Genomic DNA, 16,703 nt, shown 5'->3' on the forward strand with positions numbered 1-16,703 from the left:
AGAAGAAGAAGAAGAAGAAGAAGAAGAATTCAAACTACGTCATTTCCGGGTTTCAGGAACCGCCCACTGCGTACAGACCGCGGATTTTTGAAAGCAACCATTGAAGTCTAGCGATAAATGGTAAGTCAGACGGAGTGATGCTTTGATTCAATCTTAAACAGGCGAGTAATAAATCCATGTCTAGGAAAACTAGCAGATACAGTTTGCACTGGCATTGCTAAATGGAGGTATGCTACATTACGGCCAACAGACTGATGGCAATACCCAGTTAGCACCGCCGCTAGCATTGCCTGGTAAAGTGGTTTAAAAGTAGGCTATTATTGCTAAAGTCGCCATGGGATGCCTGATAATGTTTTTTAATAGTGTTTAACGGAGATGCATGATGGGAGGCTGACGTAGACATGAATGGACAGCTGTAGCTGATGAGACGAAACTAATAATCTGAGACTTTGTTTTCTCATTGTGCAGAACTCAAAGCCTTTCTCTTTTTCATCTGCTTCATTTAATGAGTCTGACTTTCTGCTTTCTGGTGGATCTGATCTTAAAGCTATTTAGAAGAGCTTTGTTTTAAGCATTGTCTTTTTTCTTTCTTTTTTTTTTTTTGCTCGCTGAGACTTTTAAGGTGCTCCTTAATAAAGGTTGCATCCATTTCACCCTGTCTCCTGTATCCTCCTTCACTCAATCCACAAACTGTGGACTCCCCATTCACTAAATCCTGCCTAGCTGCTCCTTTTCTGAGATCTTTTGTCAGGTGTATAAATCTCTCCCTTTAGCACATGTCCAAAGCCTCCCAGCCGGCATTGACTATCTTAAAGTCGCTTTAATCAGGAATGGAGAAGAAAATAAACCCGGGGGAAGAACTGACACACAAACATAAATAAGAAAAATAGCTTAAGCAAGTAAGAAATTATTGGTTACCATGAGTAAAGAGTAAAGTGAGCATTTTTATAAAGCAAAAGCAACAACTATACGTACAACTGATATATATATATATATATATATATATATATATATATATATATATATATATATATATATATATATATATATATATATATATATATATATATACTTTTTAGTGTTTACTTTATAGTTTTGTCATTTATTTATTCTGGTTTTTACATAGAAATAATCATTACCATACTGAATCTATAATATTTAAAAACCTTAGAATAGCATGACACAATGCCTGTGCTAATTCTCAGTTATCTGGGTCATCACACCAGCAAACAGGCTTAAATTGGAGGCAATCAGACTTTAGTTCAGTTCTTTCTGAAAACGTTTCAACACCTATCCAGGAGTATTTGTCATTTCTGATTGTGTTTTTAGTAATTAAGGACATGGAGACCCATCCTCTTAGGCACATTCTAGGTCAGGTGCAAATCAATGACCCACTCGTCACTGTCCTGAGTCGTTAGAAGCTATTGCTTGGTGTGAGTGGAGTACTTGGTCACCTGAATAATGACGAGGCTGCTGATGTAATCTCTCTGGAACGTGTTGGAGGACAGAGCTGTAAACACTGGGGAGTTGGAAATGCAATCCTGCCTCTCTGTTTAGTGATGGTTTTTCTCTTCTGACCAATATGGCTTCTTTGATCCCTCTTTCAAACCAAAAAAAGAAACGACTTTAGGTGTTCAGCTAGCTAATCACACATTTTACTATCCATTCTGCCGCTTCGTCCCACTGGCAGAAAGTGTGGAAATTGTAGGAATTTGCCACAAGAAATGTAGGCAACGGTATGCTGGGCTATGAAGGGTGAAATGTCTGCAGAGAGTCAGCGCGTGGTCCACCAAGCTCACAGTATGCGCACAGTACGCCCAAATATGTGGGAGCCTTTAGGCAGCCCAGAGTACGCGCTAGCAACAATAAACCTAGTAAGTCAATTTTAACATAAAAGTTACGCATATTTTGGCCTTATTTTAGAAACAGGGCGGAGTGATATTACACATTTGGGAAGAATATTTAGTGCGCCTTATGGTCTGAGAAATACGGTAATTACAAGACACTGGACTGGCTGGAGGTGGCAGTGTTTGTGGTGCATGAATGAATGCGGTTCCCCTTGTTGTTACAGATTCTGACAGAACATCATGGAATCCATTACCGACCCGACTATAAGTGAAAGGTTCGCCAGTGCGATGGAGGAGATCCACAATAAACACCTTGAAACATATGCAGACATAATTGACACGGCTGTGGAGTTGTCTCACAATCACAGACAGTTTGTAAATTTGGCACTTGGTAAGTTTTTATTTTTTTATTAATCATGCCTTTGTTGAGTATTTAAATATCTTGAATGCACATTAAAATTTCATGTGAATGCACAGTCATATTCAATAAATTAGAATATGGGATCTAATCAGGCTCATTTGTCAGATGTGGTATTTAATACTTTCGGAAGCAAGCAGATAATAAAAGGCAGATTTTTATTTATTATTTTTTTAACTGGCTGATATAGAGTTTGACAATATATTGAGAGTTTAAAAAGCTCAACATTTTTGAAAAAGATATAAGATGAGTCTATATTGTTTATATCAAGATGGTCTATCTTTTGTTAGAATTACACTTTTATGTATTCCAGTTGGTTATTTTTCAGCCGTTTCTCATATTTTTCTACAGCTGTTTGTTAAAATGTGTCTGTGAGACATTTGGGATAAAGCTTTGATTCAGAGATGTTTTATTTTTTTTTTTTTATAATTCCTTTTTGAAAAGAAAAACATATTGACATAAATATTGTATATTGGCATTCAGCCTAAAAATATGGAGATATAATTTTTTTGGTCCATATCGCCCAGCCCAAGGCCAGTACAAATATCAATTTTCCCCTAATAAAGAATTTTTCAAGACAATTTTTTAGGACAATAACACTTACGAACTCATTATTTTAACTCCAAAGCAAGTAAAAACCTGAGAATCTTCACCAGCATTATTTTAACAATTAAATGTCACAAACATGAACCATAATATATTATGTATTATGAACCATGTATTATGAACCATAATACAAAAAATTGCTTGATAGAGGTGGTATTTTTAAGTCTTGTAAAACAAAAGCTAAAGCAATGCAGTTTAATTGCAAATTTTGTTAAACGTTTTAGTCCTTTATGCACTTGTTTCAAGTCAATACATGGGTTTAATGATTTTTTTTTTTTTTTTTTAATTGATGCTTTTGGATCCTGCAGAAAATAAAGTTATTACAAGATTATTCCCAATCAAATCATTGAGCCCTGACTTTTGTCTTTAGTTTTGCCAAAATCTAAAGGAAGTGCATCAATCAACATGTTATTTGTCGACGCATTTAGTGGCCAAAACAGGAAGAACTTTCAGTTTTGATGCATTTTAATATGAACAGAAAAAAATAACTATGACGTTTCGTGTCTGGATTGCCACTCACTGGTCAGGGAAAGTTGGCTGTTTTCTTCTTTCTTTAACGTGTAAGTGTTTAATTTTTCAACATTAATTTTTTATGAATCCTGTTACAAGTGAGACGCAACTTTCAGTTGACAAGAGGGTCAAAAACCGTGCAAATGCATTGCCTCATGAAACTGACTGTAAAATTATTGACTTTTATTCACTATCACATCTACTAACAATAGTAATTATTTCAATAACTGGACTGTAGGAAATTGTCTGTTTTACACGTTGCAGGTTATTATATTTATATAAATTAAAGATGCACTCGATCAACTAGCCTTCTAAAATTATTATTTATTTATTTTTAAATCACACTTCATAACTTCATCTAAATGTAATGTTTATTTACCTCAGAGACAGGGAGCTGTCCATTCCTTAATACTGCTAAATTTCTATGTGAAGGAACAAAAGAAACTTTCTGAGTTTATGAAAATATTGTAGCTTAGATGTAATTGATGTACACCAACACAAGTTTCTTTTAATTTTACAAATTTATATAATTTATCAGTTGGATTTTATTTATGGGCTTAAAATGCAGCTAATAATGTCAAGTGAACATTCAGATATTTGGTTATTGTATATGAATAATAAAACCTCTGTAAAGACAAGTGTCTTCTTGTTTCTTTAATATAACACGTAACAGTAAAACCAATCAGACTAGTCTTCGTTAGCCATAGTTAAGATATGAATATTCAAGTTGCTATTTATTTTTCCTATATTTCTAAATTTTTCTTGGGCGCAGATGCTTGTTTGAAGAAATATGAAAATGACGAGAAGCTGTTTGAGACAATAAAGGAAATACAGGGGGGTAAGTTTCCCTTCACGGCCACCGCCACTCATGCATTAAACGAATTTTCACCAGGAAACCATGAGCAGTCCTTCCTGATTTCTTGTTTCAACGGACAAGGAGACAATATTGGAGTGCGTCCTGAAAGCATTCGGTTTTCTTTGCCTATTCTTGTTTTGACACCAACGTTTGACTCTGCAGACCTGGAGCACAAAAAAATGTCTCTGAAGGAGAAACGGCGCTCCGTATCCGAGGTGATGTCTGCAGTTGATGAGAAAGAGTTCCAGAAAGAGGACATTATCCAGAAAATTCAGAGACTCAAAGAAGACCAAATGAAGAGAAAAGAGTGTAAGATGTTTTGTTTTTTCCTTAATAACTGAAATAATCGACGTATCACAGAGGTTAAATAGTTATGTACCTCACAATGATGTTGCTTGTTTTTCCTTTGTAGTAATTGAGTCTCAGCACAGAGCAAACAAAGACAGACTGAGAAATATCCAGAAAGCCACACTTGTTTTCCAGACACATTTGGGGTTGGAGATTCGGCCGATCAAAGGTAAGCCAATAAGGCCGTCAACCGTTATGAGAAGAATGCATCTGTGTAAGACATACGTAAGCGCTGCTGTAGTGCTTCTTGGATAAAGGTCTTGAGATTTTTCTTTAGAGTACAACTTCAGTTAAAAACTCTGATGAAAAGAGTGTTTTCATTTATAGGAAAAGAAAGGATTGATATGACAACCTGGCTGGCAATCGGAGGACACACCCATTAAAATTAATCAAACTTATCATATCGTTCCTGCTTTTTAAAAAAATATATATTTTCATTAAGATGCTGAATGGTTGAAATAAAAGAAGGGTTTTAAAAATAATTTCAGCTATTTGTTTTTATGGGGGGTCAGAAGGAAGGAATTCGGTAAATTAAAAAAAAAAAAAAAGAATATATATATATATATATATATATATATATATATATATATATATATATATATATATATATATATATAATCTCTACATTTTTTTAAGACATATCACCAAGCCCTACTACTAAGTTGTATTTTCTTATACAGCAAAAAGCAGCTTGTTGGACTTGTTCTTATTAAGAGCTGAACATCAAAAAGATTGACTAAATACTACTGAGTTTGCAATTTTTTTGGTCAAGTCTTTGAATCAGACTAAAAAAAATGCCAAAATATAAAAATAGATACTATTAGTATAACAGCTAGAATCACTGGGCTCCACATATGCAGGTCTTAATCAGCCTGACTGCATATATTCCTGAAATCGCATCACTTTACAGCACATTAGTCTAAATTACGCCTCCCTCACTTTGTTATTCTTGAAGGAAGCCTAATAAAAGATGAAAAATCATGCAAGGCCTGACCATGCTGCATAAAATGTAGCAAATTAAAATAATGGCCACGACTCTGTATTTACCTGTTGTCATGGCGATGTGATTAAATTAATTTGTTGGTGATTGCCTCCTTTAACATGGAAAGAATCACTTCTTGTAATTCTTGGATAGCTTCATAAAGACCATCTTCTGAAACGGGCCAACATAAATTTAAAAATGTTTTGTTTTTTTATTGTCGTTCTGTTTTTAATAGGTGAAAAGCTGCAGTTTGTTTTCCGAAACATCAGTCTATCTGACCCGGACAGCACTTTTGTCATCACAATAGGGATAAATGAAAACGGATCCTACCAATGTGAGTCATGCTCAGATTTTTCTTTAAAGTTTATGCAATGTCAAACACCGTTGATTCTTCTGATTAATCTAACAGCAAAGTCTTGAATATTTCCAGTTGTGTCCAGCGACCCAGTGCTCGAGTGCTTGCCAGTCTTGGAAAGCCGACTCCTGGAGACCAACAATTTAGCTGCATTCCTGGCAAACGTCAGAAAGGAGTTTACCTCTAAGGCAGTTTAGAAACGATTGTTTCAGAAACCTTTGCTCCCATGGTCCGTCTTTACCACCATCACATCCAATAATCAAAGAAAATGTCTGTTTATTTTCATCTTCCAGGTTGATCTGTGAAATTCGTTTTTCTATAGCTGTGGATTTCTACCTAAAAACGGATAATTGATCATAAGGCAAATTGGGATTTAAATTTCTGAGTGCTAGTTTTGCCTAATTGAGTAGAGCTTGGGGATTTTACAGTTTAATACAAATTTACATGTTGGAATTTCCCAACCTTGAATTTTGACCGGATTAAAATCGCTGTCGGACCCCGGGCGAACTCCTGAAAAATGTAATCAGTCATTTATATGTAAACAGTTTTTATTTATTATTATTTTTTTGTTTAAAATCAGTGCTCATTTTACAAACAGCAGGAACATCAATGCCCCTCCATGTATATTGTTTTTTTTGCATATCAATGTGATAAACTACATGTTCTTAAACTGTTCCCACCTTCTGACCTTGTACATGATGTATTATAAATAATAAAAATAAACATATGAAAGTCCATAAACTGCCTTAATCCTGAATGTTGCATACAAAGCAATCAGAGGTTATCAGTTAGATGACCGTTAATTTAAAAGTATACTTTTTTTTCTCTCTATTTGAAACACATGAATGCAATAGATCAGATCCAGACTTTAACGGTTATTGGGTGTGTTTTGTTTTGTTTTTCTGTTCAGTCATTCAGGCATCAGATGATTTGATGGTGCTCAGTACAGGTAGCTCCTCCACATAGGTTGACGGGAAATGTCCTTTCTGTCCGTTAAGAGCGCCAATCCACCAGCCATTTTCCTCCTTTTTATAGAGGTCCAGAAGATCACCTGAGCAACAAATGTTTTTTTTGTAATTATTTTCTCCCAGTAACTACTTCAGTGGTCATTGATTGGGACTTTAAGGGCGCAGCTTACCTTCTTTGAAAGCCAGCTCGTCGTCGTGTTCAGGTGTGAAGTTGTACAGGGCTTTGCATTTTCCGATACTGGACGGTGTGGCTGCTGTTTCATCTGTTAAATATATATTTTTATACATTTAACTTCACGGAGCACGGTCAGGCGTAACGAGATAGAAAACTGTTCTGTCAGGTGTTGAATGGACGACCTTCTTTGTTATCGCTGCAAGGCAGAGCTTCGTCACCAGCGCTCCCACCGGACTCCGCTGTCTCCTGAGGTGGCGTCGTAGCGGCGATCTGGTCGGTATCATTTGGCTCGGGCTGCGCTGGTGGTTCTGTTGGACTCTGAATGGGTCCTTTATAAATGATGGAAGCTCTCAGTGACTGTCGGCTCCTGAACGGCGTCCTCCGGAGCTTTACTGGGCGAGTCAGCTGAACGATGCTATGCTCACACTCCTTAGAGAGAAAAGAGGGTAGGACTCCATTATTTACCTTTAAAGGGAAGAAAATGGAAATACAGAATAACTGCATGTGGATGATCTAAAATATTGAAGTTATAATAACAGGAATAGTGGTCGGATCACAAGCATGTTAGGTTGGTCTAAGGCAGGGTGTCCAAAGTGCACGATATCAGGATGATTTGGCCCACCACCACTACAGGTGGTTGATACAGATCGAGACTTTTCATTTTTAATTAGGGCAAAATGATTAAAGACAAGTTGAAATCTTATACTTAAAAAATGTCAGGTACAACACAACACATTTGTCTTCTAATGACTACAATTTGTACATTCTCTTTAGTTTCATAGTAATTAGGACCACATTTATACAACAACTTTTATTCAAATGCAAATGTTGGTGCATTAAACCTGCTTTAACTTCATTTTTTTTAAATGAGGTAAAATAAAACAAACATTTTCAAAGAACGACTGATCCAACTCCTCTTCTTATTGTTCAGAATAGCCAAGAATGTTGTTCAGTTGTTTTTTCAATCGAGTCCAAAAGAATTCGCAAGCTAGATAAAGTCAACTTTGCAGAACCCTGGATCTACAGGAAATCTGACTAATTTGTTTAGTTAAAATATTGCACACTCATATTTTGTGGAGCAGATAAATAATTTGCAGTACAAGTTTTGGGTATTTTTGTCTGTTTGCCTTGTATGGCAGATCTGGGCCTTTATTACTCTGGTGTTTAAGGCCTGCTCCTGTGCTGCCATGACCAGTGCTTCAGAAAATTATAATAAAGTCTGCTTTTAAATAATTCCCTGGATGTTCGTCTACAGGAAAAAACATGTTAGGAAAAGATGGACATTCTGTGTTGTACTAAAGAATATACATTGTATTTTGTCTGCATCTTTCATAGGGATTTTAAAACGTTAAATAGGAGAGTGATTTAGAGAGTTTGCTAACGGAGGGATCAGGGTTCCTATGGGTTTAATGTAGGCATGAAACAAAACAGTGGGGAAATTGGCCTCTGGATCTAACATGAACCTCCATTTTGAAATCTATAAGTGTAGAGATTTGTAGATCGGGATCCTACATAATGTGCAGAGTATTTATAGCTCTGTTAATATTGGTATTTTTTTCAGTCTGGTAAAAATCCCAGAAATGGCTTTTTTTTTTCTTTTCTTTTTTTACAGAATCCAGTTTAGGAACCATGGGTCTAATTTAATTCACATTTAAAGTCCAAAAGTGTAGCATAATAGCCCTCATTTATTTATTTATTTATTTATTTATATAAGGTAGCATTTAGTCCGTTAAAGTCAAAAATCAAAGTGAGTAGAGTGGTAAAGTCAAATTGGGATGTGGCAAACTAAGAGTAACCAAGGTAACTGAAATATATCATTGTAAAAAAATCCCGTACATTTATTAGATTAGATGTCTGTCCTGTAGAAAATGGAAGAAGTAAAACCAATATGGAAAACAAAAAATTTTTCATATTTTATTTAATCTTTTCCATGCCTATATAGACCTTTAGACTTTTCCAGACTAACAATCTGTTTTCTCAAACCTTGGGAAATGTTTTAGGAGAAGACTTAAGTGGTGTCCTGCTGGCAATTATTATTATATGAATTACTAAAGGATTAACAGCAGGGTATCAGAAATTGTAGCACTGATGATTTTATTAGAAACAATTATAGCTTAACGTGTATTTTTTTCCCCCCAGCTGAATAAATGAAAATCTTTTTTTTTTTAAGTGCTGTCTCTCACAGTGAGAAGCTGCTGCTGAAGCCATCCCAGATCGTATCTGCATGACATCAAGCTTCGGTTAAACGCTCTGCATTCAGAACAAATATCCTGCCTAGATAGTAAATCAGATTTAAGCTAAATACCAATAAAATGTACAATTAAACACGTGAAGAAAAATGCAAGTTTTTCAACAGGAGCCTAATTCTTTTCTCATCTTCTGAAAAGTTTCCATCAGTCAGCTGATTCATGACATTTGCATTCATGACACAGACTCTCCATGCAAGGCGGCGATGTTTTAGACCAACGTTTGTGTTTCACGTCGACCTTACCTTGTCTTTCCATTTGGAAATGCTGCCACTAAATCGTTGAAATGTCTTGGATTTCTCTTCAGGTTCAGAGATGGATAAGGAGAGTTTATAATGAGTGGCCTCCAGGAGGTCCAGTTTGAGAGTATTCTGCAGGTAATAAACAGCATTAGTGAACATGAGGAAGGTCTAATGTATGAAGCAGATCTCCGTGGAAACACTCTAGGTCATTCACCTCATCATGGAGCTCTTCAGTTTCTTCAAGGTTCTTCTGGTTTGAAAAAGATGGATTTTCAGCATAGGTCTTCATTAGTTTTTCAATTCCTGCAGCAAATACACAAATATTGGGGTGAAACCAACAAACCTTATGGGAGGACTCTTAAAATTCCTCGATAAATTGAACTTACCTTCACAGTCTTTCTTTGTTTTTGTAATGCTTTCTTCTAAACGCTGGAGTTTCAGCTTGATTGCGTCCTTTCTTCTGCTTTGGGTCATCTGTGATTTGGCATCCTCCTCCTGAATGAACAAGGTAATTAATGGGAGTTAAAATCAATACAAGACATGGCCCATGATTTCAGATTTATGTGTGTGTTAAAGTCTGTGTTAGTCTTTTGGTCCAAAAGCAATACATTCAGGTTCCTGTTATTTTACACATATATATTAAATTTTAATTTTGTCTGAATTTGTTATTTCTAGTCCAGTATTTAATATTAAAAAACAAAAAAATATGTGAGAAAGCTAAAATACAACATCATATGTGCATCAGGCCTTCTATAAAATACAGTGCTGTGAAAAAGTATTTGACCCATAAACTTGTTGTGTTTTTTTAAAAGTTTTAGATCATAAAAAAATTGATATGTATGACATCATGGAGTAATCTGAAATATCTCTTTCAGTCTGGAAAGATTCCCAAAGCCGTTATTAAGGCTCTGAAACTCCAGTGAGCCACAGTAAGAGTGATTATCTACAAAAGGAGAAAACACAGACCAGTGGTGAACCTTCCCAGGAGAACCCGGTTTACCAAAATGACTCAGAGAACAGATCAAGGGCTCACCCAAAACTACATCTAAAGAACTGCAGGCCTCAGTTAAGGTCAGTGTTGATGATTTAACCAGTAAGAATGAGACTGAGAATAAAATGGTTTCCATGTGAGAGTTTCATCACGTAAACCACCGTCAAAGAGAACTTAAAGGAGCAACTCAAGATCATCTTAATGATCCACAAAGACTTCTGGGAAATATGCTCTTTGAACTGATGACAGAGGAGGGTAACTTTGTACATCTTTCTACATGTGGAGTTTCAGAAAACAGTCAACCCAACAGTTTTGGCGGTTTTAATTGACACCGCCACCACATACTTTGCAATAAACACACAACTAAGAATAGAACAGCATCTCTCTGCAGAAAAAAAGAAAACAAATTACAGAAGAAGAAGAAATACTTACAAAATAATCAGCCATCAGAAACTCTATTTTGTTGTCTTCAGCGATGTTGCAGCTTTCGTCAACCAGGGTTTGCATGTCCTGGTCCATGTCCACCCTTTGGGCGGTCTGCTCTATCTGCGTTTGTCCCTGGAAGCAGCAGCAGAGGAAGCTGCAGGTCAACAGTTGTTCTCTCAGAGTCTGTTTATATTGGGGAACAGGATGCAGGGGAGTGTTCCTTACATGTTTAAGGGTTTTACCGAAGGTGGACATGTGGAGGGTGTATCTGCTCAAAAGGTTGCACAGAATCTCAATGCGATGCTTCTCCAGCTCCTGTGTGATCTGAGAAAAGCAGAAAGAAATCGTGCCTTCATAGAGCAGCTCAGTAACGACGCCGGTCTTGGATAAGATCTCCCACCCCCCTTGTATGAAGATGTTGCAGAACTGGAGAGCAATCACTGCTCCCAGCAAACTCAATAGGTTGTTCACACCTTGCGGTACAATCACTTATTAATTTTTTTAATTAATTTATTAATTATATTTGACATTTGTGTGCATCTGCATGCTTCCATGTGCCTGATGCACCTGAGTTCCTCCACTGTGGGACAATAAAGGGTTATTTCTATTTTATTTTATTAACACTGCAGGAATTTCCACTGTGGGCCAGTGACAAAGCTGGGGCCAGGACAACACTGTATTGTGCAACATAAAGTGGTAATTCCCATGACCCTGGAAGTTAAATTAGACACAAAACATATTTCATGTGATACATTTATGTTGTGATTATTAAAATAAATTAAATTCATGTAATTAAGTATTTTCCTGTCATTATATTTTGGTTAAATTGACAGTGACTGCTAGCAGTAATAGATGGAAGGCAATAACACAACACATTGTCATCTATTGCTTTAGTGGACACCAAATATATATAACTTTAATTAAATTGGAACAATGATGCTACAAGAGAACCAAGGTGTGCTTTAAAACTGCACAGTAACTTATCAATCATATTTTCAGGCGGCAACCTTATAGTGCCTTCCAAAAGTATTCACACCCATTGATCTCAAGCTGTTTGTCAAGTTTATACCACAAACTATAATGTATTTTATTTGTGTGACTCACCAACACCTGTTTACCTCACATAATTGTGAGGTAATCTATAAGTTTAGCTCTTTGCAAACCTGGCTGTAATGGAATGAAATCATAAGAAAAACATATTTTTTTAAAAAAAGTTGTAAAAATTTAACACAGGGAGCTTTGGTCAGATGAGACCATAACTAAACATTTTGGCCAATATGCAAAATACTATTTGTGAGGGGGAAACTATGTTGTACCCTACCCACACTGATTCCACAATTGGGGTGGGGGTGGATGCATCATGATGTGGGTATGTGTGTCTGTGTGTGTGTGTGTGTGTGTGGGGGGGGTTCTTCAGCAGGACAGCCGTTCAAAGTTGAAAGGCTAATGTATGGAACTCCAGGATGGTAAGACAACATGTTAGAGGAGTGCAAAAATCTTGAGACTGGAGAAAAAGTTTACCCTTCAGCGGGATGATGCTAAACATGAAGCCAGAGCTACAATAAAATGGTTTAGCCCAGTCAATGTCCAGATCTAAATCTAATTAAAATCTGTGGCAAGATCTGAAAATTTATTTATAGTCTACTGACGTGCAAGGTTGCTGTGGAGATAAATAGGATAATTGTAGATGTTGTTTCAGTAAAAAACTTGAATAAAAATACATTGAAAATTTTAGTTTTAAAGTGGAAGAAAGTTAATTGGGTGTGAACACTTTTGCAAGGCAACTTGGCTTAGCTTTGATTTCCCTTTGCGATGTTTATCCTTGCTTGCATGCAGTTAAAGTAGCAAAGTAAAATGTTTGGCTCCGTGAATTTAATCTTCAGACATCTAAGAACTGTGAGATCTTATGGGTGTTGAGGGTGTAATAAAATGTGTAATTTTTTTCTCACTGATTCAAATTATACTGCAGAAATAAGGAATGAGATAGATGGTACCCCCCCCCCCCCCTCACCTGATAGCAGTTTTTCAGTGTGTTTTGCCATTTCAGTCTCATCTGATGACCCTCCATGTTCACAAGGTAGTAATGTTCATCCACTCTGGACTGCTGCTCTGCTGACTTAGTCAGCCTGTTAAACATCTGCAGGAAAAACACAGAAAATTACAACGTTTAACAAAAACAACAAAAGCTTTTCCAAGAAAAAAAGAGAATATCTTCCAAATGTTAAATGTGATGAAAGCAGTTTGCCAACAAAATTGTGCACCTTTTGTTTTTCTTTCTCGGTGCTGGTGTGCTTGTTGTTTTCTAGATAGTTGAAGAGTGCTTCGTGTTCTCTTGTTAGCCCGTGCAATCTCTTTTTTAGCTGTTTGAAAGCAGAAAACACACGTTATCAACAAAAGGAAATATTACCTCCCAAAGTGAATTCAGGGCTCCATCACATTGCGAGCGAAGCATTGCGGTCCCGAGTTTCCCTTTTTTTTCATTTTCTTTTGAACTGGTGAGGTGAATCAGTTTAAAAAAAAGTCACATAAGATGAGTTATTTTAAAGTCTTTGTGAGCTGCTTCAAAGATAGAATGGATTAAAAGAGAACCAAAAGGAGGTGTAAATATTTCAAAGTCTAATGAAGTAAGATAACTACTTCTTAGCTCAATTAAATATTTGATCTAAATGGTGTAAGTTGTAAAGTTTATTCAAATAGCAACTTTCAGACTTTTGTTTAAAATGTAAAAAGACAGCATTGTGAAAGGTATGTTTATATCAGCTAATGTTGCATTCTTTCGGCTTCTAAAGGAGTCAAGATGAAACTTTATGCTTCCTAAAGCCAACATCTGTGATAAATGACAAATCCACCCATTTCTTTCAGAAGGGTATGCAGGACTGTCATAAAGTGTTACGTTATAAAGGCTTTACAAATGACCACACCTGAGTTAAGTCATATGTAAATAAAGGACAGATTAAACTTTGTACTGTGCTGCTGCTGTTCTTTTGAAAGCGTTTCTTTCCTTTGTAACAAAACATGACAAATTGTTAAAGATCGCAGTGGAAACATTGTTTTAAATTAGGACAAACAAAACTGCTTGTACTTTCTAAATGCCAGAATCATGAAAGGTAGCTTTTTGAGAGCTTTTAATGACTTTCCCTGAATTTAAAATGTGTACACATACTTTATTTGCATTGAATTTTATTTTGAAACCATTTGATTTAGGGTATGCAGGACTGTCATAAAGTGTTACGTTATAAAGGCTTTACAAATGACCACACCTGAGTTAAGTCATATGTAAATAAAGGACAGATTAAACTTTGTACTGTGCTGCTGCTGTTCTTTTGAAAGTGTTTCTTTCCTTTGTAACAAAACATGACAAATTGTTAAAGATCGCAGTGGAAACATTGTTTTAAATTAGGACAAACAAAACAGCTTGTACTTTCTAAATGCCAGAATCATGAAAGGTAGCTTCTTGAGAGCTTTTAATGACTTTCCCTGAATTTAAAATGTTTACACATACTTTATTTGCATTGAATTTTATTTTGAAACCATTTGATTTAGGTGAAATCTTACTTGAATATTGCATTTTTATCAGAATATGCAATATTAATAATCATTGTGCAATTTTTTTTTTTTTGCCTTTCTGATAAGTTCATTATCCTTTGCTTTAGAACTTAACTTTAAATTATCTTGTTATTCATTACTTATCTAGTATATATCTCTGTCTATCTGTTTTTGCCACTTTCATGCCCCAATTTCCCCATTGTGGGACAATGAAGGTATTTCTTTTCTCTCATCTTTCCTTCCACAACTCCTCACAACAGTTTACTATAATTTTGGCCCATTCCTCCTGACAGGAGTGATGCACCTTAGGCAGGGTTGTAGAACTCTTGCTTTTCAGCTCTGGCCACACATTTTCAAATGAGATAAGGGCTTTGTAAAGGACACTCAAAACCATTGACTTTGATTTGGTTCCCTGTTATTATTTTGAGATTTAACAAATATAAATAATTTTGTAATCCTAACTGATCTAAAACTGGGAAGTCAGTCGTTTCAAAATTTAGACAGTGAAAAGAAACAGGTTGTGTTTTGCAAAGTGGATGTAAACATCTAGTTTCAACTAAAAATATCAAATGTAACAATGGAAGAAGGGTATAATTAATTGAAACATGCTGTGAAGTTAAGTGAATTATCTGCAAATAAAATGATTATTGCTCAGTTTGAGAGGTCAATCTTAGAGGTCAAGTAACAAAGTAACTTTGAGCTTTTTTAGAGTTGCACACGGTGTCATTTACTGGAAAAGAAATAGCCTCAGTCACAGCTCGGAAAAGGTGAAAAAAAAAACATGGGATGGCAAGAACAAGTCGTCAAGAGTAAAAAATGTAAGACTAACCTTGCAGCCAGGTGCTGACCGTCAGATATATAAAAGAAATATAGGGTCATTAAAATCCAACATTTTTTTAGACATTGAATTTATAACAGATTTTTTTAGATCGTGTAATTATGTTTTTTTTTTTTTTTTTTTTTACTTTAGATTTGCCAGCAAAAATTTCACGTGCAAAAAGTGACCCGCAAATACTTGCTTGCATAAATTGAGCGGCTCGAACAGATGCACTTTATTAATTTGTAATCAGCATATTTGTTCACCTCTACAAAATTGAGACTTTAGCTAATTTGCTGGTTTGCAGCACACAGGGATGCGTGTTAAGATAACAGGAAGTAGGAGAAAGATCCACAATGACTCAGAAAAGCAATTGTTGATGCTAAAGGGCGATTTCCAGGCATTTTAAAATCCATCCATCCAGGAAGTGGACGTCCCAATAGTTCCACCTCAGACTCCTCCAGCTTTACTTTGCACGTTAAGTCTTAAATTTCATGACTAAATAAAAAAAAGAGGCTCTTTGGAAAGACTGCACAGAGAAAGCATCTTCTCTTTTTTTTTTTTTTTTTTTAAAAAGCAACTCAGGTTTTGAGGAGCTGTATATAAATGAACCACAAGACTTCAGGAGGAATGTGCATTATACACTGAGATCAAAGTAGAGCCGTGAGGGCCAGCATTATATTTGTTAATTAAAAAAACTAACAAAAAGTAACACGATATATCAGCAAGACGTTTCACACCAATTGGCAAGCAGGATGCTGGAGCTGGGATGATTGGGCTTGTGTTGCAGCAACGCGACCGGGTCACACTTCATAGACATTGAGTCAACAAACTCCTCTGTGTACCAAAGCATTTCTGACTCCAATGTGTCGCTATCTGTCTGGCAGCTGACTCTTGGGTCAAATGGGGTGACCAGACAAAAACAATGATTGCAAATCATGCGATACAAAATCTAAAACAGAATGTAAAGGAGAAGAATCAAGGTGTTTCAATGTTCCAATCAAAGTCCAGACCTCAACCAGAAAGACATGCTTTGTTGTACAGGAATCCAGTTCAATTCAAAAAGCCTTTATTAATCTCAAACCTGTACAATGACCAACACTATATAGGTTTCTTTAAAGAGTTGTTGTAGATGCTGAAGGCTCATTTTAGAATTAATCTTTTTTTTTTTACACAATAATCTTCAGAGATTCTAGAGGAGTCCCCAGAACAGAACCAGCCTTCTTTATTAGCTTGTTGTGCTTCTTCATGTCCCTAACTCTGATGCTGCCACCCTGACAGACGACGGCAGAAGAGATTGCACTCACACGACAGACCTCTAGAAGATTTGTTGCATTTTGCTGCAAACTATTAACGGCCTAAGCTTCCTT

General features: G+C 36.0%; 2 protein-coding genes across 3 annotated transcripts in view; one reads left to right on the forward strand and one right to left on the reverse strand.

The window, feature by feature from the left end:
* Positions 1-6,663, forward strand: spc25 (SPC25 component of NDC80 kinetochore complex). The gene is made up of 7 exons (XM_036139382.1): positions 1-120; positions 2,072-2,238; positions 4,154-4,219; positions 4,400-4,546; positions 4,650-4,754; positions 5,803-5,901; positions 5,998-6,663. Exons 2-7 carry the CDS (start codon positions 2,088-2,090, stop codon positions 6,117-6,119), a joined length of 690 nt encoding a protein of 229 aa, XP_035995275.1. The 5' UTR covers positions 1-120; positions 2,072-2,087; the 3' UTR covers positions 6,120-6,663.
* nostrin (nitric oxide synthase trafficking) overlaps positions 6,453-16,703 on the reverse strand; it is a 12,152-nt gene continuing 1,901 nt past the window's right edge. The window contains exons 7-16 of one of the 2 annotated variants that reach the window (XM_036139379.1): positions 13,232-13,330; positions 12,982-13,107; positions 11,196-11,294; positions 10,977-11,102; positions 9,940-10,048; positions 9,768-9,856; positions 9,557-9,682; positions 7,248-7,530; positions 7,061-7,153; positions 6,453-6,973 (exon numbers count right to left, since the gene is read on the reverse strand). In XM_036139379.1, coding sequence (XP_035995272.1) covers positions 6,837-6,973; positions 7,061-7,153; positions 7,248-7,530; positions 9,557-9,682; positions 9,768-9,856; positions 9,940-10,048; positions 10,977-11,102; positions 11,196-11,294; positions 12,982-13,107; positions 13,232-13,330 — 1,287 coding nt within the window. In that variant the 3' untranslated portion in view covers positions 6,453-6,836. The remainder of the gene's footprint in view (positions 6,974-7,060; positions 7,154-7,247; positions 7,531-9,556; positions 9,683-9,767; positions 9,857-9,939; positions 10,049-10,976; positions 11,103-11,195; positions 11,295-12,981; positions 13,108-13,231; positions 13,331-16,703) is intronic. The other variant, XM_036139380.1, reaches the window with a different exon arrangement.

The sequence above is a fragment of the Fundulus heteroclitus genome, chromosome 7, assembly GCF_011125445.2.
Source record: "Fundulus heteroclitus isolate FHET01 chromosome 7, MU-UCD_Fhet_4.1, whole genome shotgun sequence".
Lineage (NCBI taxonomy): Eukaryota > Metazoa > Chordata > Actinopteri > Cyprinodontiformes > Fundulidae > Fundulus > Fundulus heteroclitus.